General features: G+C 44.6%; 1 protein-coding gene across 2 annotated transcripts in view; it reads left to right on the forward strand.

Annotated features, from left to right (window-relative positions):
• The window catches only part of tspan9a (tetraspanin 9a), a gene marked incomplete at its 5' end in the record, with an annotated part of 140719 nt that overhangs the window by 72197 nt on the left and 41020 nt on the right, over positions 1 to 27502 (forward strand). Inside the window, one exon of one of the 2 annotated variants that reach the window (XM_083665839.1) lies at positions 6636 to 6715. In XM_083665839.1, the coding sequence (XP_083521965.1) occupies positions 6653 to 6715 (63 nt within the window). Of the gene's footprint in view, positions 1 to 6337; positions 6716 to 27502 lie in introns of those variants that run through there. The other variant, XM_083665838.1, reaches the window with a different exon arrangement.

Consider the following 27502-nt stretch of genomic DNA (forward strand, 5'->3'; position numbering starts at 1 on the left):
AACATCAACGGATGACCTTGTCTGTTTTTACAGTACTTGGAATCAACAAGCTCTTGATATTTCTTGTGGGCAGTTAGAGGGTTCATCAAGGGACCACAGGGAGCATTTGAGTGGGTTGTTTATGAGTAACATGGTTTGTCCATGATATTATTATGTGTACATGGCCTTATGACTGGATTTGCTATTCATGGTTTAGATTCAATTATAGCCACTCACAAGAGAATCAAATGGCATTTGGTCAATATCCAAGGTAGCAAAAAATAAAAATGTAGCATGAAGTATTAGTCCCATCACACACTGGAGGACTTCATCAATAACTAGTAATAGTAATAAGTTACTAGATTAGGCCTAATCACATGATAGAATGGCTGGCCTGGAGCACTGTATATATCTTTTAGATACTGCCCCACATTAGTAGACACTGTGTAGAGACATCAGTCTTATCCCTGTAGATTGAGCTCTTATATCTTTTAGTAGTATCATCATTTCACCCAATAACTTTAGAACAATCTCCTATGAAGAGTGTGCACCATTGGTCTAATTATTGAATGATAGAACTATCATCAACCTCCTGCTGTTTCTGCAGACCATGATCCACTTGTTCAGACCATAAGCTTTAGTCTAATACAGCTCCGCATGATTATGCCCAGACTGATTTATTGTCCGTTTCACAGTCACACTGCAGGGAAGTTTACTTTTGATTTGTTTTGTGTACTCTCATCATAATAGAAAAGGGTTGTCTTTGCTCAAAGAGTTATGAAGCAGTTCTGTGTTGGCTTCTCTCTTCCTGCTGAACTCTTAAGCTCTCTCCCGGTCTGCCGTGGCAACTTGTATCGAAGGAGCTGACGGATGCATTCAACGTCAGGGAGAATATGAGAATAAAATTCCAGTCTCACCCTGCTCTGCTCTACTCTGCTCTGCTCTGGACTGCACTGCACAACCAGTATCTAGAGTGTGTGGACTGCTCCCATACCCTCTCCTCCTCTATGTCATCCTATAGATCTCTCTCCTGAGTCTCTCTCCTAGTGCCCTCAGAGCCTAATAAGAGGTTGCAGAGCCGAGTCTGTCCCTCTCTGCTGAGTTGATGGATGGAGGCTGGGCTCAGGAGAGAGCTGATAGCGAACGTGTCCTTCTGTCTGCTCAGAGAATCAGCAGCACACACATACACTAAGGGCCCCATTGAGTCCTGCTAGATGCATGTTACTCACTGAGCAGGCTGCAATGACGCACATTGTATTGAATTAAGAGTTAAGGGGCTGATGTGATGCCATCAGAAGACCTGTGGGATACGAGATGGTGCCTCCTCAGCTCTCCTCAGCTCACCTCAGCTCTCCTCAGCTCACCTCAGCTCTGTACCTATTTGGTTCTGGTTTAATCATAATAACACCTCTGTTGCTGATGCTTGACATTAAAAGCTCATTCAAGTTGGATGTGGCGTGTTGTATTGTCTGGCATGGCCGTCTGGGGAAAAAGGAAGAAACTCCCTCTGGAAAAAGCAAACTTAGTTAAAAGTAAACAGTGTTTAAGGACACTAGAGAGGATGTATGAGGCATGAATACAATGGCTTATTCTATGATTACGTTATTAGGAGTGTTGACAGCTATGGGAGTAGCAGTGGTGGCTGCACGCTTGGGTCTAGGCCCACCCAAATTGCATTTTTGTGGTTGAAATTAGGTCTTACATTTACAGTTGGAATGATACAGTTTTAGTATGACCAATGCTTACCTATAGTTCAGAGGCGTCCCAATCCCGAAAACCAAAGATAATATATGTAGACACTCTCACTGTGCTTGAGAAAACGTTGACACCCAATCAAAAATACGGTCTACCAAAGGGTGTGTGCCGTGCACACGTGGAGGGCATTTCAATTTGGAGAGGAGAGTGGCATAAGCCTTCCTTACATCAGCTCTTTTAGCATGTGGCTGCCCACAAATTTGTCTGCCCCAGCCAATGTTCACTTTTTTTTTTCAGTGTCCTAATTAACAATATGCGTGAGTGTCTCTAATTAACCTCAGGGCTTGTGCCTTTGAAGGAGCACTTTTATCTTTCCCCTCTAATTAAACCTAGGGTGAAATGTGAACATGTACCATAATGTGTTCCATCCAGCTTCAGGACTATTCCATCAAGCTTGTGTCCAGTACAGTAGCTGTCTCAGAACTGTTAGGGACCGGCTGTGTAGCTCCTTCTCTCCACTGTGAAAAACAAGAGAGATGGACTCGTGTGTTGGTGTAAACTCATTAACACTTTATTAGGAACACCTGTGCACCTCATGGTGGAGGTGGTGTAATGGTGTGGGGGATGTTTTCTTGGCACACCTTGAGCCTGTTAATACCAATCAATCATCTCTTGAATGCCACAGCCTATTTGAGTATTGTTGCTGACCATGTGCATCCCTCCATGGCCGCAATTTACCCATCTTCTAATGGCTACTTCCAGCATGATAATGCACCATGTCACAAAGCAAAAGTTGTCTCAAACTGGTTTCATGAACATGACAATGAGTTCAGTGTTCTTCAGTGGCCTTTCCAGTCACCGGATCTGAATCCAATAGAACACCTTTGGGATGTGGAAAATGGGAGATTCACAGCTTGAAAGTGCACCTGAAAGATCTGCAGGAATTACGTGATGCAATCATGTCATCATGGACCAGAATATTCAAGGGAATGTTTCCAACATCTGGTGAGATCAATGCCACGAAGAATTGAGGCTGTTTTGAGAGCAAAGGGAGGCTCTGCCCAGTATTATTATAGTATAGTATATGAAGTGCTCAGTGAGTTTATATAGGGTGTTACTGGATTTACCTCTAAGACCAGTCAGTTGAAACTCTACCTCCATCTGTCCACGAGCTCAGCCATCACAAGCACTCACCTCCCTGACAGAGGACCATTACCAATGCAGAGAAGCAGCAGAGTGGTGGAGATGACAAGTAGCTTGGCTGGTGTCAGAAACCCTACCCTGAAAAAGGGCCTTTCAGCAGGAGTGGGTGGAATGATACTTTCACTGATGTTGTTACAGTTCTCTTAAAGGTCAAATTGAGTTGTATAGCAAACGACACACAAGCGTTGTGTTATGTTTTAGCCTCTTATATCTGTCAGGCCCCTTGAAGAGGCTATGTGGTTGTCATGTAAACTGCCAAGCTGGCGATTACCTGTGTAAAATGTGGGAGCTGACATTCAAGTAACTGTCTATGGTGTCATTCCTTCATTAGACATAAGTGCTAGAGTTAAGACACGACAATGGCGACAAGAATACTTACCTATGTTGTGCATTACGCAGATGGAGGTAAAATTTGATTCAGAGTTGTCAAGCAGTGAAGTTTTCTCATGAATGTGACGAGGCGGCCGATAAAAGAACATTGGAGGTAAAGGAAATGCCAAGCATAGCATCGACATGTTCAATGAACCCCAAGAGACTTGGGCAACATACATTGAACGACTGGAAATGTATTCATTGCAAACGATGTTGCAAATATGAAGAAAGTGGCAGTGTTGTTGAGGTTAATTGGCCCAAAAACATACAGATTACTACATGATTTGACAGCCTTTGACAAGCCCACCATGAAAACATTCACATAAATTGTAGCAATATTATAACATCATCTCTCCCCCAGAGAACACCAGAGAGAGTATTCGTGCGTTTTTTGACAGGACAAAAAAAAACGTTCTGAGCATTGTCAGTTTGGAGAAAACCTGGATGACTCTCTGAGGGATAGGTTTGTTTCTGGACTTAAACATGAACACATTCAGAAACGGTTGTTCACAGAGATATATCTTACATTTCAAAAAGCAACTGAAATTGCAGTGACTATGGAAAACACCAACAAAGAGTGCGAGTGACACCCACCATGGTGTGGTGGTGGCATATTGATCAGATGCATTCCACTGGAGAAAGGAGGGATCCTGAAAGTGACTTATGGAAAACTGGAGTAGACAGTGGTGATGTACAGGAACCACCAGCTGAGGAAAATAGGTATGGAGATGCAATTTAGGCAGACCAAGAGCTGAACTGAGGAGGAGCAGGACCCCCAAAATGAGCCAAGGCGCTATCCGGAAAGAGAGCACCTTCTACTAGTCAAACTAAACTGATGAGAAATGAAACCCCAGTTGAAAAACAAAACAAATTAAAAGACATGTTGACTGTTCATGTTCAGCAAAAGAAAGACTGGCAAGTTCAAAATAAAGTAGATTATGTTAGTTTTAATGAAATGAGTTATGTAAAAAAGGTGTTAAAGGTGGCCTCTTATATTTGTCACGCTCCTTGAATAGACTACGTGGTTGTCATGCGACTTGAGAACTGTGGCAAGCTGGCGGTTACCTGAGTAAAATGTAGAAGCTCAAGTTCAAGTTACTATCTATGGTGTCATTTTTTTATTAGACATAACTACTAGAGTTAATACACTACATAGAGAACCCTATAAAATGGTGGTGGATATTCTATCCCCCAAATCAGCATGGGAAGTATGAATGAAATATTAGTTGGGGTTTTGACATCTTATCTAGCCAAATCCGGTTTTGTTCTTTGTTCCCAGATCATGTATGTTTAGGGATTCAGATTGTGTTTCAAACTAGAAGGTTAGATAAATGTGAGAATCGAGGTCTATAAAATCAGAGCTGTTATATGTTGTCAACTCTGTGTGTGAAACAACTGAGGTATTCTGTGTTTGACCCTGGGTTTCCATAGGAAATTGTTGAGTGTCTTTAAGCCACTATCCCATTCCCATGCTTGAAATGGTGCGATAATTCCTAAGGCTGAAATCCTGCCAATTTTTCACTGCTCCTTACATGGAAGCGTGCAGGCAGGCATTGAATGAACAACTGAGGACTTTGACAAAGCTGACCCGCCACATGCAGTAATCGTTCTAATCATGAAAGCAGTGACTCTGATGTCATAGACAGGCTGCAGAAATAGAAAAGAAATAGCTGGAGCAAAAGATAATTAGAACATGCGTAAATATAGCTAGTGCTGTAATGAAGATATGAAGGTTGCATCTAACAGCGAGGGCCAACACCACTATCTTAATGCTCTGAAATCAGAGGACCTGATATGTTACCAGACTGACAGGAGAAGCCTTCAGTCACACACAGATATTAATATGCAGTCCAGATCTCCTCCTGCCTGCGTCAACCCCCTCCCTCTATCCCCACCACATTTCCCTGGCCTCATGATTTTTTAATTCATGAATGGCCTCCCAGTCAGACCCCCTGACGTTCAGACAGGACTGATGAAATTGCTGAACTTGTATAGGCAAAGCAACGTAATGATAAGCTTATTAAAGAGAGGGAGCAGTGGGAGCAGGGAGGAGGAGTCAGGCTGGCTGCAGCTGCTGCATTGGCTGCTTCCTCAACATAGGGGAGGGGCTGAGGAGAGGCAGGGAGAGAGAGAGAGAGAGGGAGCGAGGGGGAGAAGAGAGAGGAGGGAGGAAAAAGGGCAGTGCACTAGTTGGGTGATAGGGAATGCCCGTTAGATGCGGCTGCCGATAATAGCACATCAGCCACGGCGCTGCGACCGAGAGCACAGCCAGAGCGGGGGACTGAGCAGCTGAGCGCAGAATGATACACTAGAGCAGACAAGCGCACAGAGAGAGAGAGAGAGAGAGAGAGAGAGAGAGAGAGAGAGAAAGAGATAGCAGAGAGAGCGTATCTGAGGACGTTGGAGCACAGGTCTGAGAGAGCACAGGAGAGAGGAGAAAATAAGAGAAGACGAGAGAGGAGAGTATAGGGGAGAAGGGTAAAAGTTCCCAGATTGAGGAAGTGTCACGTCTCCCCAGGCAGAACGCAGAGCTGAGGTCAGCAGGGGAATGTGGAAGTGGAACAGCTGAGGGCTGGAGATTCACCAGGGGTCTTTGGCTCCCACGGGCACAGCTCTGCACAGCACAGCCGAGAGGACAGGAGAGGAGGAGAGGACAACTCTGCACTGCACAGCGCAGCAGAGAGGACACAGAGAGGGGAGCAGAGCAGAGGAGAGGACACAGAGAGGGGAGCAGAGCAGAGGAGAGGACATTGAAACTTACCATTAAAAGGATAATGCTCCAGGACTTCTCTGTATGGCTAACTTAGGGGCATGAGAGCAAAGTGTCACCAGGCTGGAGACACCTAGAGCTAGGAAGAGTTTGAGCCTTTCCTCTCATAACCCGATAGCACTGAGAGAGAACTTGACCTGTGTGTTGGTGGTTGAAACGATTGTGACGGTTGTGGATTCTGGTCTTCGTAGAGACTGAGCGCAGGGCAGAGGAAGGAGAGGAGAGGAGAGTTCGGAGGGAGACTTGTGTCCTGTGATATCTCTTGAGACATGATAAAGTGTGTAGTAGACAGCCTCTCAGCAGCAGCAGCCCTAGAGCATGGAGAAGTCTAGCAGTGAGGAATCAGCCATTCACCGTAGTCCCTCCGTGGATAGCCGTGACTCCGACTTCGCCCGAGCCTCCACGTCTGGCCGGCCGTTCGGCGGCCGTGGCTTCACTGCCGGCGCGTTCTACGGCTCCACGGGGCCGCGCGCCGCAGCCCAGGGGCAGGCTGGGACAGCAGACACCAGCGCAGGAGCAGGAACAGTGGGAGACAAGAGCAGCAATAAGTACAGCGCGCCCAAAGGCAGCAAATACGTGGTCTTTTACCTGGATCTATCCTTTGTGTTCCTTTTAGAATTCAAGAAGTGCAACATGGCAAGGGGCTGTCTCTGCTGTCTGAAGTACATGATGTTCCTCTTCAACCTCATCTTTTGGGTAAGTGGATCACTCATTTTTATCTTCTTTTATCTTCGTCTCTCCGACATGCATTTTATCTCTTTTGATGATGATCAAATTACACACATGAATGGATGTGGGCTAACAAGCAGTAGGACACATTTACCAAGTTGTTAACTCAACAGAGGCAAATGTGATATAGTATAATTGATAATGAGGAGTAATATTGCCCGTCATGATGGATTTGGGCTGACAAAACAGTGTGTGTGAGTGTGACACATTCTGAAAGTTACTCAGTGGACGCAAAATGACAAACTACGATTCCTGATATGCTGACTATGTTGATATTTCTGCTGAAGCTGATGTGTTGTTAAATGTGAAACAGTTGTCGAGTTAATGGCTATTTGTGCAATCATGCGTTTCTCATCATTACGTCAGGCTGTTTCATTGCATGCTGGCTCATTTGCATGTTACTATTCCTGGTTGTCATTGAATTAGTCTGTCAGTGCACCATGTCTCTCTTTGGGAGGTGGTGCTGGCGGTTGGGGGCGGGGGTGGGGGGGGGTGGGGGGGGGGGGGGACTCTGCCACTCATTCAGATGGCTTTACAACATGTGCCAGGTGCTGATTTACTGCTAACATTACGTTTTTAGAGTGCCGGTTGTGGGAGCAGAGGAAGGTGGCTGTAGCTTACATGTGTGAGCCCGATAAAGGGCTGACACGTGGGGAATGATTCTGAAAAGTGATAGGGATTATAGTTTAGTTTTTTGGGGGTTTTTTGGAAAGCCACTTTGGATATATTGATCAGATGTATGTATGTAATTGAAAGTCCAAAATCTTTTTACTGAATGTTATTACATTATGGATTTTTCACATCATTTAATGTAATCAAAACAGCCCAGTTCAACCCACCTAGATTTCAGCTGGCATTGTTCAGGCCCTGGCATGGCATTTTGTTTGTGAAAGTGTGGGCATCCCAGAGATATTGAAACAGTGGATAATGGGGGTTTAGTTTATAGGCCGATCCCTTTGTGTGGAGGCACTCATGCGTAAAGCGTAAATAACATCACAACACTGGGCGGTTTATGTGTCTCCCCATCCCCATCCCCTACCACATCACTTCTACCATGTGGACTCTGATATCTGGGGCACATCTGAGTCACCAGTCTGCCTGTTAGGTCCCAGCTGTGGGGGGACCAGTGTTGACACTACTGCCCCCCACTGATCAGTTCATTCAGTCCATAGTACCTAGACCAGAGCTTGAGCCATACTTGGCCTGCAGCATGGATCAGCATGGATGGTTCCACTGCTCCGCTCCAGGGCAGATAAGCTTCATGCCAGAGGGGCATGTGTGTGATTGGCAAGGTGGCTCAAGTGTGTGTGTGTGTGTGTGTGTGTGTGTGTGTGTGTGTGTGTGTGTGTGTGTGTGTGTGCGTGTGTGTGTGTGTACATGCCTGTGTGCATGTGTACAGGATACATGTGGTTGGATCAGCGGCTGGACCAGGGTGGTGCCAGCTGAGTTCATTGTGTCAGTGGTGTCCTGTCCTCCGCTACAGAGGGATTTGCGGAGGCGTTCGCTTCCCGGGAGCTTTGTGGGCTCAACCTGTACTTAACCTTGTGTGGTGGCAAAACCCCCACGTTAATAACCTGCTGTTCCACACTCATAGGAGGGGGGTGGGGAAAGAGGCTTTGACTTTGGCTCTCTGAGCCGGTCTCCATAGGGCTGCCACTGTCACTGAAACCCCCATGACAGTACTCAAGTTCCCCCTTGTGAATGTACTGTGTGAGGGGGGTCTTGGAGTGTAAGGAGGGTGTAATGAGGGCCCCCTATGGTGTGAGGAGGAGATCAGTCCCGCCTCTGTGTGTGTGTGTGTGTGTGTGTGTGTGTGTGTGTGTGTGTGTGTGTGTGTGTGTGTGTGTGTTGCACTCCTGCTGTGCAATAATAGAGCACTGCTCACACTTGTAATGTTTACTTAATGATCACACCCTACTCTGCAGATTGATGGTTGTTTTTTCCCTTGCCTTGATTCAATTTAATGACAGTTTAATCACTGTCCCAGGGGGGTCCTGTTGGCATTGGTGGCCCTCCCCTCCCGTCAGTCATCTCTGTGCACTTGTCAGCTTGCGCCTGCCGCTGTGGCGGTGGCCTGGGGTGCAGAGACTGCGGTGGGTTGATTGAAGCCTGGGGAGGGAGGCAGGGAGAGGGGCTGGGGGAGAGGGGCTGGTGAGAAGGGCTGGGGGAGAGGGGCTAAGGGGAGAGGGGCTAAGGGGAGAGGGGCTAGGGAGAAGGGCTAAGGGGAGAGGGGCTGGGGAGAAGGGCTGGTGAGGGGCTGGGGAGAAGGGCTGGGGGAGAGGGGCTTAGGGGAGAGGGGCTGGGGAGAAGGGCTGGTGAGAGTCAGCTTGTATCCTGGTACTCCTGGGACAGCGCTGCTCTCCCCATCAGGAACTCCAGGAATCACAAGGTTACTCTGCCTGTGTGAGGGCCTCAGCTCTGACACCCCAACTCGGAGCGGAGGTGCGGCCCTAACCCTAACCCTAGTCCCCCTAGTCCCCCATCCAGCCTGGTGGCTCACTAGCTCCGCAACCCTCCACCACAAGGCTTACAGCGGTAATTTGAAGCACAAGGTAAACAGGCCCAGGCACTCCAGGCATGTCCATGTCCAGGCACTCATCTTCTGGCCCTCTAGCAGTTGTTTCTGACCATCTGGCTTCTCTTTCTTATGGGGATTAGTGTCGTCTGAGCTCCAGGCCAGATTAGTGTTTGGTTGGTGTGGTGTGGGTTGTAGGATTGAGAGCAATTCTCCTTCACTACCAACAACAACACCATGCTGCTAAGGCAGTGGTCATGGCAAAAAGCCCAGGGTTTGAATCTCAGTGTCTATCCGTTCCTCAGTGACATAGATGAGACACTGGTTGGGCTTGCAGGATAATGTTGGTACATAGACAGGGAATTGGACAACAAGGACAGTGTTTGCTGTGATTTCCTATTGGTGTCAGCTAGCAGATTGGCGGCGGTGCATTTGCTGGGGGGCAGGGATTTCAGCCCCCTTCTCTCTGTGTCCTCTGTGCTGCCGCTGTGCTGCTGCTGTCAGGCTCTCCGTACCCTCGCCTTCCTGCCTGCTGCCTCCCGCCTCCCCTCACTGGTAATCTGCTCCATCGCTTCCCCTGCATCACTAAAACATCCCCCTGCCTCCCTCTCTCTCTCTCTCTCTCTCTCTCTCTCTCTCTCTCTCTCTCTCTCTCTCCCTCTCTCTCTCCCTCTCTGTCTCACTCTCCACCAACGCAAAGTGCACCGACAACAGTTCATTTGTTAGGCCTGCATCCCACCACCATCATCACCACCACTGTCATTATCTTACCATATCAAAAGCAAAGCCTCATTTGATATTCATATTTAGAGAATAATGTCAGCTCAGCATCCTTATTTTATAAGCACAAAAGCAGTGGTGGTATCAAAGCAAATTCTTTGTAAGAGAAAACCCAGTTTAGCATTCATGAATTCCAATGCTTGCTTAAGGGATCTATACACCATTTGGTGGAAGGCTACAAAAGATTCGTTTCTCCGTCGATTTAATCACCTGATTGACATTTTTGATTTACATGTAGCCATTGCAGCTAATGACAGCTTCAATGTGTGTGTGTGTGTGTGTGTGTGTGTGTGTGTGTGTGTGTGTGTGTGTGTGTTTGTCTAGCTGACTGGAGCTCTATAAAGCGTTGCCGAGTAGCAAACATTTCACTAATGCTGTCCCATTCATGCATGCCACAGCGTTTCGATCCTAGTTGCAGAATCAATTTACTTTTTCGCCTCTCAGAGAGCGCTGAAAAGTTCAGTAATCCCCTCCGCCCCAGGAGACTTCACATTATAACAAACTTTCTTACATCCTCTCTCACAAGAAGTACATATGAACTTCACCCCTTACTGCCAGGCAATTTACTGAACTGAAATAGAGGTGCACTGAATTGTATGAAATGATGAAACCGGCCGTCCATCATAAATGCCCACTTGTCATCATCCATTGACTTCCATCACAACCATACTGAATCAAGAGGCTTGTTCTTCTAGAAGGCCTTTTAATCAACACAGTCTCCTAATTAAATCGTGTGCCTATACACGATAGTCCCTGTTCCCAATTGCATGTCTTGGTTGACGCATATAAGAGATTTTTCGATGGTACATCAACAACTTAAGACACACACTACGTGAGGGTTTGTGAATTTGCGTGACTTACGTAAGAAGTTTATATATGGCGGTTAATAAGAATTGGCAGTTAGGCAGTATTAGGCAATAACATTGAGTGGTTAAGGTTAGGGTAAGTTAACAGGGGAAGGCATTAGCATTATCAACAATATTTAGCTAATATTGCTCTCCATAGCCCTATTCGAACCAGAGATCTGTGGGTTGCAAGGCAAGTTGTTACTGTTTTGCATCTAATCATTTGAAGTGTTGTAATTATCAACCCCAGGAGACAAGCTAAGACTTGGCTCAATATGTCTAACCTGTTACTGTAAATATATCTCCATATCCCTTAACTATGTCCAGTGCACTACAGTATCTGGGGAGATGATTCTCATTTACACATCTGTGGAGCAGCTTCGATTTCTGCTCCTCCGTGTTGTGTACCTCTACAGAGCTCATTAGCTCATGTTGCAGATCAACTGGGATATGGGGCGGTATGTTTCACTCTGGGGGGGGTCCTAGTACTAGAGCAGCAGAATTGGGGAGGTGGGGATGGAGGAAGGGGTTTGTGGGGGGAATTAAGTCTCTCACCCCAGGGTGGCTGGCTGATTGGGTTATTGAGAAAGCCGATATAAGACTTGCTCACTAGCTAGTGTTGTAGTGAGCAGTTATGACTGACAATAATGCACCTGGGTGAAATATCGATCGCATGTGTCCCCCAAATTAAATTATTTATTTTAATTTCTAATTATTTTCCCTCAGGTATGAGCCACAAATGAGGGTTGCTTATTGCTTCAGCGCAAGCTGTTGGCATGACTTGCAGCACAGCAGCTGAAACGCGAAAGGCAGAGAATTCAAAGTTAGGAATCTCAGAGTTAGTTTAGATTTGTATATAAGGCAAGACCTGATTAACAAAATGAAAAACTACAGATTTCATATTTTGTTGCTCAGCTAGCACATTTTACCAGTAATTTCTAAAACTGTATACTATAAAGGCTTACCCCTGGATTTTGATAAATATTACTTATAAATAGCATAATTAGGTATTTACTTAACTCTGTCATCTTTCCATAACCAAAACACCAATGACTTAAGATCTCACCTAGGGCCCCCAAATTCGTTAATGTATTTCCTAATGAGACTGAAATGTAGCATAATATTTCTCATACTTTTCATGTTTATCCAGCTAAGATGGATATTCGTACAGTCAATACACTTTGATAATTTGTTTTGGCTTGTTCGACTCACTTATCTGAAAATGAAATCTGTTAAATAATTAATCAAGTTTGTATGACCACACATGAATCCATATGTAACAGTCTTGCTGGGCAGGAGAAACGTTACTGAGGCAAACCAGGTTTGATGGAATGGGGCCTTGGATATCAGGCTAGCTGATAGGTATTGTGTCAGTATTGTGCTGACTAGTCGGCGTGTGCCAGGTGACCACAAAGACCAGATGAAACAACAGGAACAACAACAACAACAACAACTGCTCTAAAGCACTGTGTGGCCAATAGATCAGTATAGCATTGGGAGCCTGCCACTCTGTGACAGTTGCTTGGCATTGTTCAAACCAGCACTCTCTTATTCCTCCCACATTCCACAGATCCACGCTACACTGTCCCTCTCAATTAGGCCTGCACTCATGAGGTGGCTCTTTGGCTCTGGCAGTGGCTGTAGGCTAACATCTTTAGCCTTCACAGACATAGACACAGCAGAGCACTGTATCTCTCAACATTCTCTCTCTGTCATATCTTTATGTCTCCTTAGTGCTGGGTGACATAACACATTTGCACAGAGCGCTTGTCATCATAATTCTAGTTGATGATCAGCTCATCAGGGATGACTTTGCCTGAGGCTTCTGGTCCTGTAATCCTGGTATCTCCTGAACTCAGTGGACCTTCCTCTAAATATAGTCCAGGTGCGGGAGTTCAGAGAGGGTGAGAAAGAGAGATGTTCGTCAGAACTAATGAACAGCATATCTATATATAACCTAGAGGAAGGTGCATACATAAGAAGGACCTCTCGGTATGAGTGTATGTCATACAGTTCCATATGACAATCAGGATGGAATGAAGCACAGGATCTGTGAGATGCCTTTTGTGCTCATTGCATTGCCTTGGGAGAAACGCTTTGCTTTAAGTTGCAGTTGCTGTAGTAACTAGTAACAACATTGTATTAACATGCTGTTACAGCAATTAGGTCATTGGATATAAGTATACAAGATACACAGGGATTGACTCTACAAGTTCTATTAAGAGCCAATGTACAAGAAGTTCAGTTTTCTTTATAAAAGGCTTAGACACATTTTTTTCCTTTCAGTTCCCCTCTTGAGAATTGATTCATCTTCATAACAGATCTTGAGCTCACCACCTCAAATAAAGAAGAAAAACATCCCTTTTGTGGCTTTCTACAGTTAGGTACCCAAATAAAACTATTGTGGTGCCAAAGGAACCCAAAAACACTTTTTTAAGACTATAGAGACATTCTTTTTGGTGAATTTAGCTGAAAGAACCATCTTGTCAATGCACAGATTGGAAGCAGGACTTTTAGTCCATGACTATTATTCAGTCAATTCAGTAAGTAACCTTGATGCTGCTCACATTGTTTCCTCACTGATACAGAAAAACACCTTTCTGACATCTTCCTCTTCAGTTCAGAGCTATTGTTGCCTTACAAAAATCCCCAACCTTTAAAGAGCTGGAATAATGGGACTATTCAGAGAATATTTCATGATGCTACTGCGCATTCAGGAGCTTCACGCAAATACGTAGAACAAACGAAGAGAGTTGAGAATGTCCTTGTACTGTAGCAGGAATTGTAAACTTGTCTCCATCTTACACCAATCGATGCTAATTTGCACCTAAGCAGTGAATTAATGTACAATGTTAGAATAGCTTTCTACCCCCTTCGCTACTCAGCATTTTCTCTGTCTCCCAGAGGTAAATTATGTAGAAATCAATGCTCCCAGTCGGCTCAGCCTCGACTCTGAGAGGAAGGCTTGGGAGTATGTTCTTCTTTCCCTTGGTCTGCTGAGGGATAACTGTGCTCTGTCTGGATTACATCTCTGCTATTTAATTAACCATTGGGGGGACTTCAAACCAGGACACTCAGTGGCCTGTGTTTGATGTGACTGCCATGGGGGACTTCTCACATCTCCTCTAATGATCATCATGTGAGCCTGTTGTCCTAGAGACCATGGGAATCCCTAACGCTCTCCAATTGAATTAATCAGAGGATGATCTTCAATGTTCCACCCTTCCTTATTGGTTGGCCTGGATCCATCCTGGTCAGGTTAGCCACTCTGGGCATAGGATCCATCATCAACCAGATCTAAAGGCTATTTTCCCCAAGGCCACCACCGCCTTGATTGATTCTATTGGGCTTGATTGCTTTACCACCAAGGCCCTCACAGTCCAGATATGATCCCTGTGCTTATTTCCTCCATCTCTACTCTCCTCTCTACAGACCAAACTTAGAGACCCCAGACACGTTGCCTAGCCTCTGTGGCTGGGCATCTGTGGAGCGCTCCAAATATTACCCACAGATTTCCTTTGAATCTGTGCAAGGAGTTGTCATCTTGCATTAGAGCAGGGGGACCCAGTGAGCGCTGTGTGAATGAGAATCGGCTCAGGACAGCTCTGTCCCCTCACCACACAGAACCCCACTCACCCGACTCAGGGAGGGAGGGACTCAACTCATCCAAGTCAGCTTTGAGTAATAAGAGGCATATTTATGCCTCAAACAATATAGCACTTTATTGATGTATTAGTCGTTACTGCCACCGCATCGTGCTTTGTATTAACTCACCTGTGACTCAGGCCTCATATTGTGGATTGGTAAACGGAAAAGCTACACCCATGCCCCCAATGATTGGACATGAATCACTGCCTTCTTTTTTAGCATCATTATTTTAGTAGGCTAATTTTATCTGGCACCCACTGAGGTAGTGTTGTATACTGTATAGCGTGTGTTCTCTTTTGAAGGGGCCAACTACTGTATCAAGCTGTGTTGAGAGAGAAACTTAGATCTTCACTAAAAACAGGTTGTTGCCGTGCTCTCGTTATGTCAAATCTAATTTGGCATCGGCTTGTTTCCTTTGTGCATAAGGTGAACACAGAAACAGCTCCGTCTTTCTCTGAAGACGAAAAAACAGCATTCTAGCAAGGTCTACAGTACTGTATCAATTTTAGCTAGCTAACTCACAACGTAAAGCTGGTAAGAATGTGAGTATTGTTCCTTCTGAATGCAGATTCTTGTTTAGAATCTGTGCAAGATGAGCTATTTACACCCCGCACAGTGACCTTCCCCATGTCTTATCAAACGCCTAATACTTGTCTTTCGTCTCATTTATCCCACACCAAGCCGCAATTACAAACAATGATAGTCAGACATAAAAGAGCATTTGCTTTGTAGATGTAGAACTTGGTCACAGGGGACTGGGTTTATGTGTTTATAGCAGCCTCAGATCTGAAGAGGTCTGAATGCCTGCAGCATATCAAGTATTATGTTGAGAGGAAGCTGATTTAACCAGCCTTATACTCCATCATTTGGAGCTTACATTACGTCTAGAGCGCAGAGGACATCTCCACTTAGAGCTTTTAAAAACGGACAGTGTCGTTTTATGGCGTACTATATAAGAGCGATGTGGTACACAGAGATGCTCTATATCACTGATTGATTGAATGCAATCATTATTTGTGGACAGATGTCTCTGTCACACATATTAAGCTTATTAGGCAAACCAGGCATAAGTAATGGATGGTTTTGTATTGTTGCAAAATACAAAGGCTTGACTGATAAGAGTAGTGCGGGCGGGTAGAGGAGGCGAGGAAAACTCAGATTCTATTATGAGATCATTACCACCACCCCCCCCTGGATGATCTCATCTCAGCCATTGAATTTTGATGATTAGTAATGCCAACCTTTAGCAATGGATGTGCTCATCATCACACTGTAGACTGACAACAAGCCCATCATGGTGTTTTAGGCTTTGCTAATGGCAGGGAAAGCGTGGCCCATTAACTACCTTCCCTATGAACACATTTCAGCGGTCAGAACTGGTTTGTCATACTTTTCATGTGTCCATCGGTCCCCCCTGATGATGGGGTTTTGCTCACTGGCATGGCCACACAGCTCCATCTTGAGCTCAGCTCCTAGGGAGAGGAGAACAGACGGCGCAAGCTGGACTGTTTTCTCAAACCTCCCCACTCAAGCCTTCATCTAAGCCGACAGACTCAAACTGATGCCCCAAAATAGCTTCCTATCTCTGGATCTGGGTCTGGACCTGGCTTTGGTTGGGGAGTAGGCGAAGCGTGGGGCTGGGGCTGCGGCTAAAGCTGCAGATTGGGCTGAGGTGAATGGTAGAGAAGGGGCTCTGTACCCCATGGCTCCAAAGGTGAGGATAGTGATGTGTGGTGACAGCTCCCACAGAGGTGACTCACCCTCTATCTCACTGTCTCTCCCAGGCAAACACATTACGGCATGTTTGTTTGTGTATCTATCTCCCTCATGGGCGAGTACTGTACTGTATGGTAATCATTTCAACACATTAGAGGAAAGGAAAAGGTGGTTATAACTGAAATGTGGTTCGGAATTCATCTTCCCAATGAGTACACTTGGATTGTATTTTTTATTTTTTTTACTTACAGTGTCGTAAGTAGGTGTTTCTTGTTTCTCTGATGAATTCTGATTTATTAGCAAGCAAGTTGCATTATTATACACACTATAAATTACATGTTTTCATCAATCGACTGCACTCGTTTGATTAACAGTGCACGGCACACTACTGAAAATATTTGTAAGTAATTTGTGTTGATGGACTGTTCACACACCGTGGAGGTGTAATGATTTTTATCACTCCATGCAAAAGAAAGTAACAGTGGCCCACTAGATGAACAGATAAAAACTAAAGAGGGGTTTTTAGATTGTAAGAGAGCCCTTTTTTAAGCAGAATTAAGCTGACACAATCAGTATGTGTTTAATGCTTGGTCCTTTTTACTGTTCCCCTCTCTCCTCTGATTAGCTGTGCTAAGCACATTGATTTCACGATCATTTTATGCATTATGCATTTATCAAGAGTGGACTGAAATGTGTATACACAGTACTATGCTGTATTGAAAAAGACCCCAGTGGGAGAAGAAGTGTATTAATTAATTTATTAATTCATTCATTGGGTGAAAGGAATAATCACAAGAATGTTACATGTAGCTGATGTGTAAGCTACTGTTCATTAATTACAAATGGGAAGACATTGATAGTTGTGTCCATATACAACACTGTATAGTCCTTTCCCACAGAAATCAATTGTAATGTGTATCACTTTATATCACTGTGCTGACTTGGTGCTTGTTTCACCCACAGTGATGAGGTCATACATGTAGCTGGTCTCAGCTGGACCTTAACCATGGCCGGGGGTTGCTTAATTGTTTGCCAATGGCAATTTATGATGCCATTCCCCAAAAATACCCCGGGACAGCTGGAGGCAGCCGTAACCAACCGTGGCGTAACCGGAGAGGCCTAAGACAAGGGTGACGCCGGCACTGAAGAGTAACTGTAGCGTCGGCCCTCACGTCACTGACTGTATGTGAAGGCTGATGTATCAATTGCTGACGGTCACTGTTACTAAAGCCTACCTGTGTCTATTTGATATCATATGAAAGCATTGTATACTCCCTTATTGGGGGAAGAAAGTTATCTCCGAAGTACCTCATTCACAACCTCACTCCGCTGAAAGTGCTGATCTTGCAGAGGAGAGGGGAGAAGAAAGTACTATCCTGGGGTTCTCTCTGGAGTCTAGGGTGGAGATAAAGGGAGTAGCTGGCTACCTCTAGTCTGGTTAGCTCCCGTTTGAATATATTCCTAGGTGTTTCTCTTCAGTCCTCCTCACTAATGGTTTGATTGGTGCACTACTGATTATACTTGATCATACCAAGATTACAGAGATAACACAATATTGTCTGAGTTGTAGGCTTCTACATAGTGTCTATCTTCCTCAAAAGCAATCAGACAGCATAATCTCCTCCATGGTGATGTCTTTATTTATCTACCCTCTCTCTCAGGCAAAGGAATCTGGCTGTTTTACAGATATTAAGCATCGTACTTTAGGTTGGCGGGTTTATAAGACTAGAATTCCCCGGTGATCATCGATTTCCATTTCCGTCTCTCAGACAAGAATAACTTCATTGGGAGGCACATTTACTTGCAGAGCAATGCTCTGTTAGAAACAAAACAAAACATCAATATGTCTTTGAAACAATCTTCACTCTGCCATCAATAGCTCTTTCAGAGGAGTGTGGCTGGTGGGCTATAGCTCCTCATTATATCACAACACAGTCCATTTGTATTTCACAGGGATGAGCCACTGTGTGTGTGTGTGTGTGTGTGTGTGTGTGTGTGTGTGTGTGTGTGTGTGTGTGTGTGCAAGGCAGCAGCAGCATCAGTGCTGTATATATAAGCATACTGAGCTTCTTCATCCCTCAACATTTTGTTCCTGCATAATGCACCAAGTTCATTTCCAGTGTACAGGGTAGAAGGTCAGTAAAGCAAAGCCCATGTATATTCATGGACACGTAGGGGCTGGAAGTCATGTACATTTAAATGTGTATTTGCTGTGAGCCTTGTGACATGAAAAGAAGCTCTCAGTTAATGGGTTTCCTTAAGTGTGTCAGTCAGTCAGTGTTTGCTCCAACCCAAACCCAGCTTCATGTAGCTAACTGTGCACATATAATCCCCCACTTTATAATTGTTATTCAGAGCACCACCAATAATACATGTCAGCTGGAACGGTGCTCTCCCTTTCTTGTCTTCTTCATGGGTTATTGTATGTGTGGCACCAGGAACAAAAGGCTTCCTGCAGGGTAGGACTTGTGATTGAAGTAAGGTAAGGAAAGTAGGCTGTCATTAAAAGGTGAGAATGCTTTTCATAGAGAGGGAGAGATGCCTCCCTCGATCGCATATCTCACTCTTTCGCTGGTAATGTCACCTATTCTTCAGAGACACAGGGGACGTCAAGTGGTCACAGCTCAGAGAGGTGGCGCAACGTCTCTCTCTCTCTCTCTCTCTCTCTCTCTCTCTCTCTCTCTCTCTCTCTCTGTGTGTTCTTTAGCAGAGCAGAGGGAAGTGTGTGGGCTCTAATGATTGGGGGCGATACACCGTGGCCTTACAGTGTTGTGATTTACAGTATGCTACGGCATGTCCCATCCCCTAATTGAAAGACACTGTCTTTAATCAAAGTATGTTGGGGTCACTTATTGCACAGAGAGGACTAATGCAATGTGATGCGCTGCACATAGTATTTTTTTATAAGATACTTTTATATCTGTGTCTTAAGCACTGAGGCGATGTTCATAGTTACTAATTTATTTCTTGTCTTCCACTGGTTAGCATAAGAAGACAGGAGACCATTCGTTGGGAACTGTATGCTTCACAGAACCTGCTTGTCTCCCTGATAATGGTTGACAAAGACCATGAAGCTTGTAAAAAATAATTATCTTCCATTGGCTTCCAAAATGGTCAAGGTCATTAGCATTAAAAAATAATAATAAAAAAACACATTAGAAACATATCATCTTGCCATCATATAGCAGTCGGAAGGCTATTTTATGTGCCTATAAAAAGACCCTGATGCACTCAGTCCCCAAGCATATAAGGTTCTCTTATCGATTTGAACGTCCCCACCACCTTATCCTGTATCCAGGGTGTGGTTGAACATGAGCCGTTCATCTGTCTGTCTGTCCGTCTCTCCAGTGGTAGTGGTGTTGGTTAGAGAGGGATCAGGCCATCTCCTCCAGTGTTCTGGAAATGTGCAACACAATAGAGTGGCTGAGGTCTGGCATTTACCACCACACATAGCAGGATCTGAACCTGGATCTGAGCCAGCTCTCTTTCCATCTCATAAACACCACAAGTCATTATATATAGCCAATCATATGGGACAGGCGGTTAGGGCATGGTGGGGGTAACTCAAGCAGCTCCGGTCCGAGGAACAAATGGGGCTCATCAGCAGCTGCAATAATACCTCCTCATCCACCTCCTCTGCCTTTGATAGTAATGGGTGGAAATAGAGAGATGGGTGGAAATGGAGAGATGGGTGGAAATAGAGAGATGGGTGGAAATGGAGAGATGGGTGGAAATGGAGAGATGGGTGGAAATGGAGAGATGGGTGGAAATAGAGAGATGGGTGGAAATGGAGAGATGGGTGGAAATGGAGAGATGGGGAGAGTGGGATTACGCTCCATGCAACAGGAAATACCACACCAAAAAGCTTTTTGCTATAAATAATTGCTATTACAGTACCCACACATAGGTACACATGTTGCTTGCGTGCCCTGGCTGCAGTGTATTTAGTACGGGCCAGATTATGTGTTTCTATAGACACATAGATAAATGGAGCTTATGTGGATCAGCTGGTGGTTCCATCTCCTTTGGTCTATTGTTCCTGTCTAAACCAGATAGGCTGTTATCAGTTTGCAGCCATCCTGCAGTGACAAGGTGACAATAGTCAGCCGTGGTAGGTTGGCACCGGTCTGACGTGCATGGGGACCAGAGGCTGTCACAACAGCTATTATCCATGATGCTACAGCCGGCCTCCCAGGGTAGGACAATTAGACAGCCAGGTACAAGGAGCGGAGGTGATGGTTAACATTGCAATGAGCCTGGGCAGACTGCAGTGCAGCAGGTGGGCAGACAGAAGCTCATGTCCTCCCCAGAGCAGAGTGGTTCTCTCTCTCTCTCTCTCTCTCTCTCTCTCTCTCTCTCTCTCTCTCTGTCTTTCTCTCTCTCTCTTCTCTCTCTCTCTCTCTCTCCACCCCCCCCCCCCCCACACACACACACACTCCGAGTGAGAGCTCTCAAGCCTCTCTCTCTTCATGTGGATCCATCATAGGTGGCCCACTTGAGAGACACTGAGCACAGCACTTGTCTAAACGTATGAGTAATCTAGAGACACCGCTCAGTAAACAAACCGCCTCCAAAGGAGACCAAGGCTATTTGCATAGTAAGGGAGGAGGAGGAGGAGGAGGAGGAGGGAAACCTGTTGGCGTGCTGGCTGGAGGACAGTTGTGATATACTTTGATTTATGAAGGTGAGCACTGTGGCTCCATGTGTACCCTCCCCTCTGAGATTTGAGTGTTTTTTGTATACGTCTTCAAAGGACTTTTAGGGCTTTCTTTCTATCCTCAATCTCCAGGCTCAATGAGAGGAACAAAGCCCAGATCAAACTGAATGTGTGAAGAGCTAAGCAGTAGAGGTTCTGTATGATTAAAGACTGAAAAGTTCCCCAGTACCTGCAGTAGAATCTCTCAACTCTCAACTGTCGAATGTTTGCCTATAGCTTAAAGGACATGTTCCTTCAGCCTTGTCACTTCAGTTTACATCAGCTAAAGGGATATTCAACCCATTCCTACCAAATGTGTTTATTTGTTTATCTACGCACGATGGTGCCATGTATGCCTCATCGCATCTAGTAGGTCAAGATTCAAGATTCAAGATTCTTTATTTGTCACGTGCATACAAGTATACAGTGAAATGCAAAAGTGACAGTGCCACAGAGTAGTGCAACAATACGTTTTAAAATAGAATAAAATAAAATAAAATAGAAGTACTAAAAAATATAAACAGTATGAACAGTATAAACAGTATAAACAATATAAACAGTATAAACAGTATAAGCAGTATAAACAGCTTGCTGAAGCAAGCCCACCAATTAAGTATGACGAACAACAGTAGTGTATTGCTTCGCAAGCACACTAATAATAACCTTCACCTTAGTTTTTAAGGTTATGCTTGTGACACAGCCTATTTGTAGACTGTCAAAGTAGCCTTCCAATTCTGTTTGACCGCAGGTTTGGAACCTAAGGATGGTCAAGTATTAATAGCATAAGAGCAAGCTGATATTTCCTGAGACTCATCTAGCTGCCGAGATCATGGGCAGAAAGGGTCAGTGTCCGACTGTACTCAATAGCAGCTCATCCACAACTCTACACCATCACAACCACTCCTCCGACCACAGGACCTTCCACTAGACACAAATGGACAGCAATGGACATCAAGGACATTAAGATATAAAACGGTGTGAGGAAGCAGAATTCATTAAGTTTGCAGAAAGAGAATGGCTTGTGTGGAGAGATTTGTTTGTTCAATATGTATTTGCCTTGTGTCTGCAGTAGAGATCTTTTTGTCCCCCACAATGAAATCGGGGAGGGGATTGTGGATCTGTCTCTGTATATTTGTATGTTTATATGTTCGTATGTCATATGTGATATCTTAGACACCAATTGGACAATATTGACGAAACAAAATTAGATTGGCCCAAGGGGGATGCTAGTAACAACTGAAATTCCAAACTATGAACACGCATATCTCATGTCCCGTTTGAGCTATAGTCAGGAAATGTGGTACATATTTGCAGTCCCATGCCTGCTGTATAGAGACTGTTTGCATAAGTGTGAATGATAGAAAACAATGGATCGATGAAAATCTTTCACAGTCAATTCATTGACATCAACCATAATGTTACTTCATCAGTATAGTGCAACAATACTTAAATCAGTATAAATGTCCCTGTTTTATATCAATGCATCTCATTATAAATCAGTCCATTATCTGAAATACCGGCCATAGTCAGCTATTACATATTAATTTCCAACAAAGGAAAAGTAGTTCATTGTTTTTATTCTTTCTCTCATTGATCCACAAAACATTTGTTTGAATAATTGTCACCAGTTCACACAAGGAGGGTGCTACATCATTCGTGGGGGACAACATGTTTACTGTTGACTTGTTTTAAATCCTACTTCAGTAATAGATGTAAAGGATGACGATTTATTGGTATACATATTTGAGTACTTGTGTGACTGCTGCCTGCCTTCTCCAACGGAGCCCTGCCAGTGACTCTGAGCACCCAGGGGGAAGAGTGGTCTAAGGACATTAGTCAGGGATGAAAACAACTAAATTTGTTACTTTGACGTTTTATATATCCCCTCAGGAAGGCCAGTGTTTCTCCGTTTGTTTGTGTTTGTGTTTCGCCTTCCTATTCATGTGAACTTTACATTCTTCTTTATCTGTTCACTCCCCTCCACCTTCCCAACTCCCTCTGGACTCCCTGTTCTGTGTGTTTGTTCTATGATGGTTTTCTTGTCTGCTTTTTACCAACTTTCCGTGGGTGATAGATCACACCATCTGCTTTAAGAAGTACCTAAATCCAGTCTTCTCCTCTCCAAGTAGGTGTGAAAACGTTCAGTACCTGCAAATAACAAGGGAATGAAAGGGAACAGACACACAGGCAGAGCTCTGTTTTCAGTGCCCCTGCACATTAAACAATGACTTCAGCTCATTGTCTCCCTTAAATAAATGTTTTATTCAAATGCCAACTCCTTATCTACATGAACAGATGTTGTTTTGAATGTGAACGTTGGTCTAAATGTACATTTCATGTATACATGAAAAAATCATTTTAGATGATTTTCACATCATCTTTTTCTCATCTTTTATTTCTTTCCAAGTGTCCTAATTCAGACATGATAATTGATACACAGTGTCATATTTGTGAAATTTGTTTTGATTAAATATTCAGTACATCCTTGTTCCATTACGCTGATCAATCTCAGAAAATGTTTACCCATCCTTCTACTCATGGTTTATAGTATTTTGCAGCTGAAAGGGATATGAGCTGTGATACGCAGCCAGGGCTGTGGCCTCACTCCACATCTCCTCCTCTGCAGAAGCATCAAGCGGATGACAGGCTCCTTCCTGCACTGCAGATGTTCTGGTTCAGGGAGGGTGACCTGGTTCTAGGCAGAGCAGAGCAGAACTGAGCGGAGGGGAGTGCAGTTAGCCTCAGTATGGATGTGGAGGGGAAGGGGACGTGTCAGGAGCTCAGCTCTGAAGACCCACTGGGAAATTATGTTTACAGCCCTCTGCTTCTCTCTCTCATCTGTTACCAGACCTTCGTTTTATTCTGTTTATTTCTGCAGACTCAGAGTATTGGTTAAACAGTCCCGGCCCCAGGATGATAGAATGGTTTGGACCCAGATTGGATTAGCGCCCAGCGCAAAATCCACACAGAAATTATAATCGTATTTGTTATCATTATTATTATCATTACCTCTCTCTGACTTCTTCTTGTTTGCCAGCCAGAACCTAAACAAATGGGAGTTAAATGATTACACCACTTTATTGCTTGCAGTAAAGGCCACATGTGGAATTGGTTTGATGCCAAGTAAAAGTCAAACTTTATTTGAGTTTGGCATTATACTGTATAGTATACTGTATTGTATATCAGAATACAGGTACAGTACAGAAATCATAATGCACAGTATAGGATACAGCTGTCAAGGATGCAATTGTCCAAGCGCCACGACAGTGGCATTATAGGATGTTGAGTCACCTGTCATTCTGCCTAGACACACCCATGTCCACCTGCCACAGAATTAGATGTGGATTAAGTCGTCTGTAGTAGAATGCCATCTGTTGATGGACACCCATAGTCTTCCCCTCTCTTCTCCTGACATTTCTAATCGGTGACTGGGTTGTGTTCATGTCACCCATCCAGCCTCCTTCCGTCTGACTCAGGGGTCCTGTGGTTCGAGCAGACACGTCTCTTCGTCTCTCCTTTGCCATTTGCTTTTATCACACCCCTCTGTCAGACTCACACACACACACACACACACACACTCACATATTCAGAGGGTGACAACGTGCCCAACCCAGGCCCTTATGAACCTTTGCGATGGAATTAGCATGGAGAAGTTCATCGCCCATCTTGCTTTCACATTTTTTATATTTAGACTGACCTTTTACTAGAATCTTGAAATTGTCATTTGCTTTAATTTAATCTGTAGGCAAAAAAACCCAAATGGTTGATGCAGATTTTGGTCCAAAGAAATCAGGTTCTAAGAGCTTCAAATATGGTCAAGGGCTATTTGGATGCTACCGCTTTAAATGTGTAGACTTACCTTTGAAACATTTGTTGTCTAATTTCCCCCTTTGTCTAGCGATATGCCCTCCCGAGTGGACAGCCATGGGAGATATGTGCTGAAAGAGGTGTAATTGAATTGACCACCATCCTCACCCCCTTCTCCACACACCTCCTTTGTGTTGCTGCAGAGGATAGTGATTTCTCAGAAGCTCCATGGAAAAAATAGCAAAATTGCAGGTTATTGATCTTTCCACCATAGCTTCACACACCACTGAGTTTCCCAGGCAGTGTTTACCTACAGGAGGGATCCTCACACTCAGCCTTTGGATATCACCGCGTTGAACCTGGACTACGAATCGGTTTTATGTTATCATTGTCCTGAATATGAATTACCTTTATACTTAATACTTAAAATATATCGGAGCCCCCCACCCGTACCCTCGTCCTTTGTTAGTGCCCTTGTAGCAAGAGGGTGATGCAATAATAATGACAAAAGTGTCACTTTCAAAAAAAAAATTCTCTTAGTTAGGCAGCTGTTTGATGTGGACCAGAGTTGCGTTTTGTTTTCAAAGTTTTTAACTTGAGTGAGAGGGAGTTGCTCCTACTTTCTTCTGTGGGTGCAGAGCCAGTCATTCATTATTGAGCACCATGCAGGCAGATAGGAGCACAGGTGCAGGGGAGCTATTGAAGTAGCAACTCTAACTTGAGGAGCTCCCCCCCAGCCTTCAGCCCCTGAAACTGAGACCCATTCCTCCCCATATGGGAGCACTGCATATCAGCCATTAATTCAACCTGCTGATTTCATGACTGGGCTTGGTCAGGCTGAGCGGCGCAGGATGTTTACATACGAGACATTCTAAATTATATATTGGCCGCCGGAGCAACTGGTGTAGGTTTATTGTAACATAAAAAACTAAAATTGAAAAGGATGAGATCTGAGGCGTCTCTTGAGATTGATAATGAAATGAAACAGTTTGTTTGTCTTATTTCTTCACATTTGTGACATCATGCATACGTAAATGTAAACGCTCAGGCAGTTATTTACAGTACTAGATTTGACTTTATTTGTCATGCCTTTGACATCTCACATTTTCTCAGAGATTTGTCTCTGGTTATGTGCTCCATCATTTGAAAGTCAGAATCAGGACATGATATTGCTAGTATTGGATGTGTCTGACCTAAATTAAACTAAAGATTCAAATTTTGGCTACAAGATAAAGGGAAGAATCTGGGTCTGTTCTCATGTCCAAACATTGGAATATGGCAGCTATTTTGAGCTTTTCCACACATTCTAGAATTAGTAACACACAATGGATTCTGCCCTTAATATTTCAGAAGTGAGCAGCTTGGCAAAGAAGGATTCCCCCCCCAGGGAATCCAGCATCCAGTAATGTTAGAGTTCCTCTAACAGCCCACAGCCTCAACAATCTAGGCCTGTGTGTGTGTGTGTGTGTGTGTGTGTGTGTGTGTGTGTGTGTGTGTGTGTGTGTGTGTGTGTGTGTGTGTGTGTGTGTGTGTGTGTGTGTGTGTGTGTGTGTGTGTGTGTGTGTGTGTGTGTGTGCGTGTGTGTGTGTGTGTGTGTGTGTGTGCATGCACTTGCGCGTGCGTGTGTGTCTGTGTTTGTTAAGTGAGGATCCTCCATGGGCACTCATGCAGAACAGAACAGCCGTAGCAACACACCCCCTCCAGAGGCAAGAGACAGCAGCCTACTTAAGAGCAGGACTCGACCACATAACCTCCAGTAGCCTTCTCTCTGCTAATCCAACTCCAATTATTAGCCCCGAATTGAGGACCCCAGAGAGAGGTCTTGACATGTCATTTGTACATAGCGTGTTCTGTTCCAGCGTTATTGTGTGTGTGTGTGTGTGTGTGTGTGTGTGTGTGTGTGTGTGTGTGTGTGTGTGTGTGTGGAATATGACAGTGTTTTGCAGAGTGTGTGTCTCAGCTATGATATGAGTGAATAAGCAGTGTCGCTGGGTTATGAGAGGGGATTAGGACTCGTCGTCATGGGGATGTTTGTGCAGTTTACATTCATAAACTTTGACAAATGTGTATGGACAATTACCAACCACCTGTTGATTAATTAACTAGGATTTCCATCTCTGTGGTTTCTCTAGTTAGTGTTTGAACCTCATACCCTTCTAGTCCTATATGAAGGAGGTGTGATTACAGAAGAAATCAGAAATAGCCATCTGATAGAGAACTGTCAACTTCTGTGGTACGTGTCCTCAAATCCCTTGATTGCCAATCCACACCCTATTTCTGTCCCGATCCTGATCCCTCACTTTCTCAACCATTGCTCGTCTTTCTGATCTAACACACACACACACACACACACTCACACACACACACACACACACACACACACACACACACACACACACACGTGCACAAGAGATAAATAGTGCGAGAGAAAGCCAGGGGGAGAGATCAAAAAGAGAGAAATTACACATTACACACACATACACACACTCACTCACTCACAACCATTCCTCTATCTCCTCTGGCCAAGACAGCCTGGATGAAGGGCTTAGAGGGCAGCTGGTCTGGTGAGCTATGGACTGATGAATCCTATTGACTCAGCTGATAAAGTATCTACCCAGCCCTGATCAGCACACAGACAACTCCGGCCCCGGCCCCGGCCCCGGCTTCAGCCCCCCATCCAACCATCCAACACACAGACTGACAGGGCTCTGCTTACTCAGGCAGTTGCTAGGAATCTCAATCACAAC

Source organism: Argentina silus (genome assembly GCF_951799395.1).
Source record: "Argentina silus genome assembly, chromosome: 3".
NCBI lineage: Eukaryota > Metazoa > Chordata > Actinopteri > Argentiniformes > Argentinidae > Argentina > Argentina silus.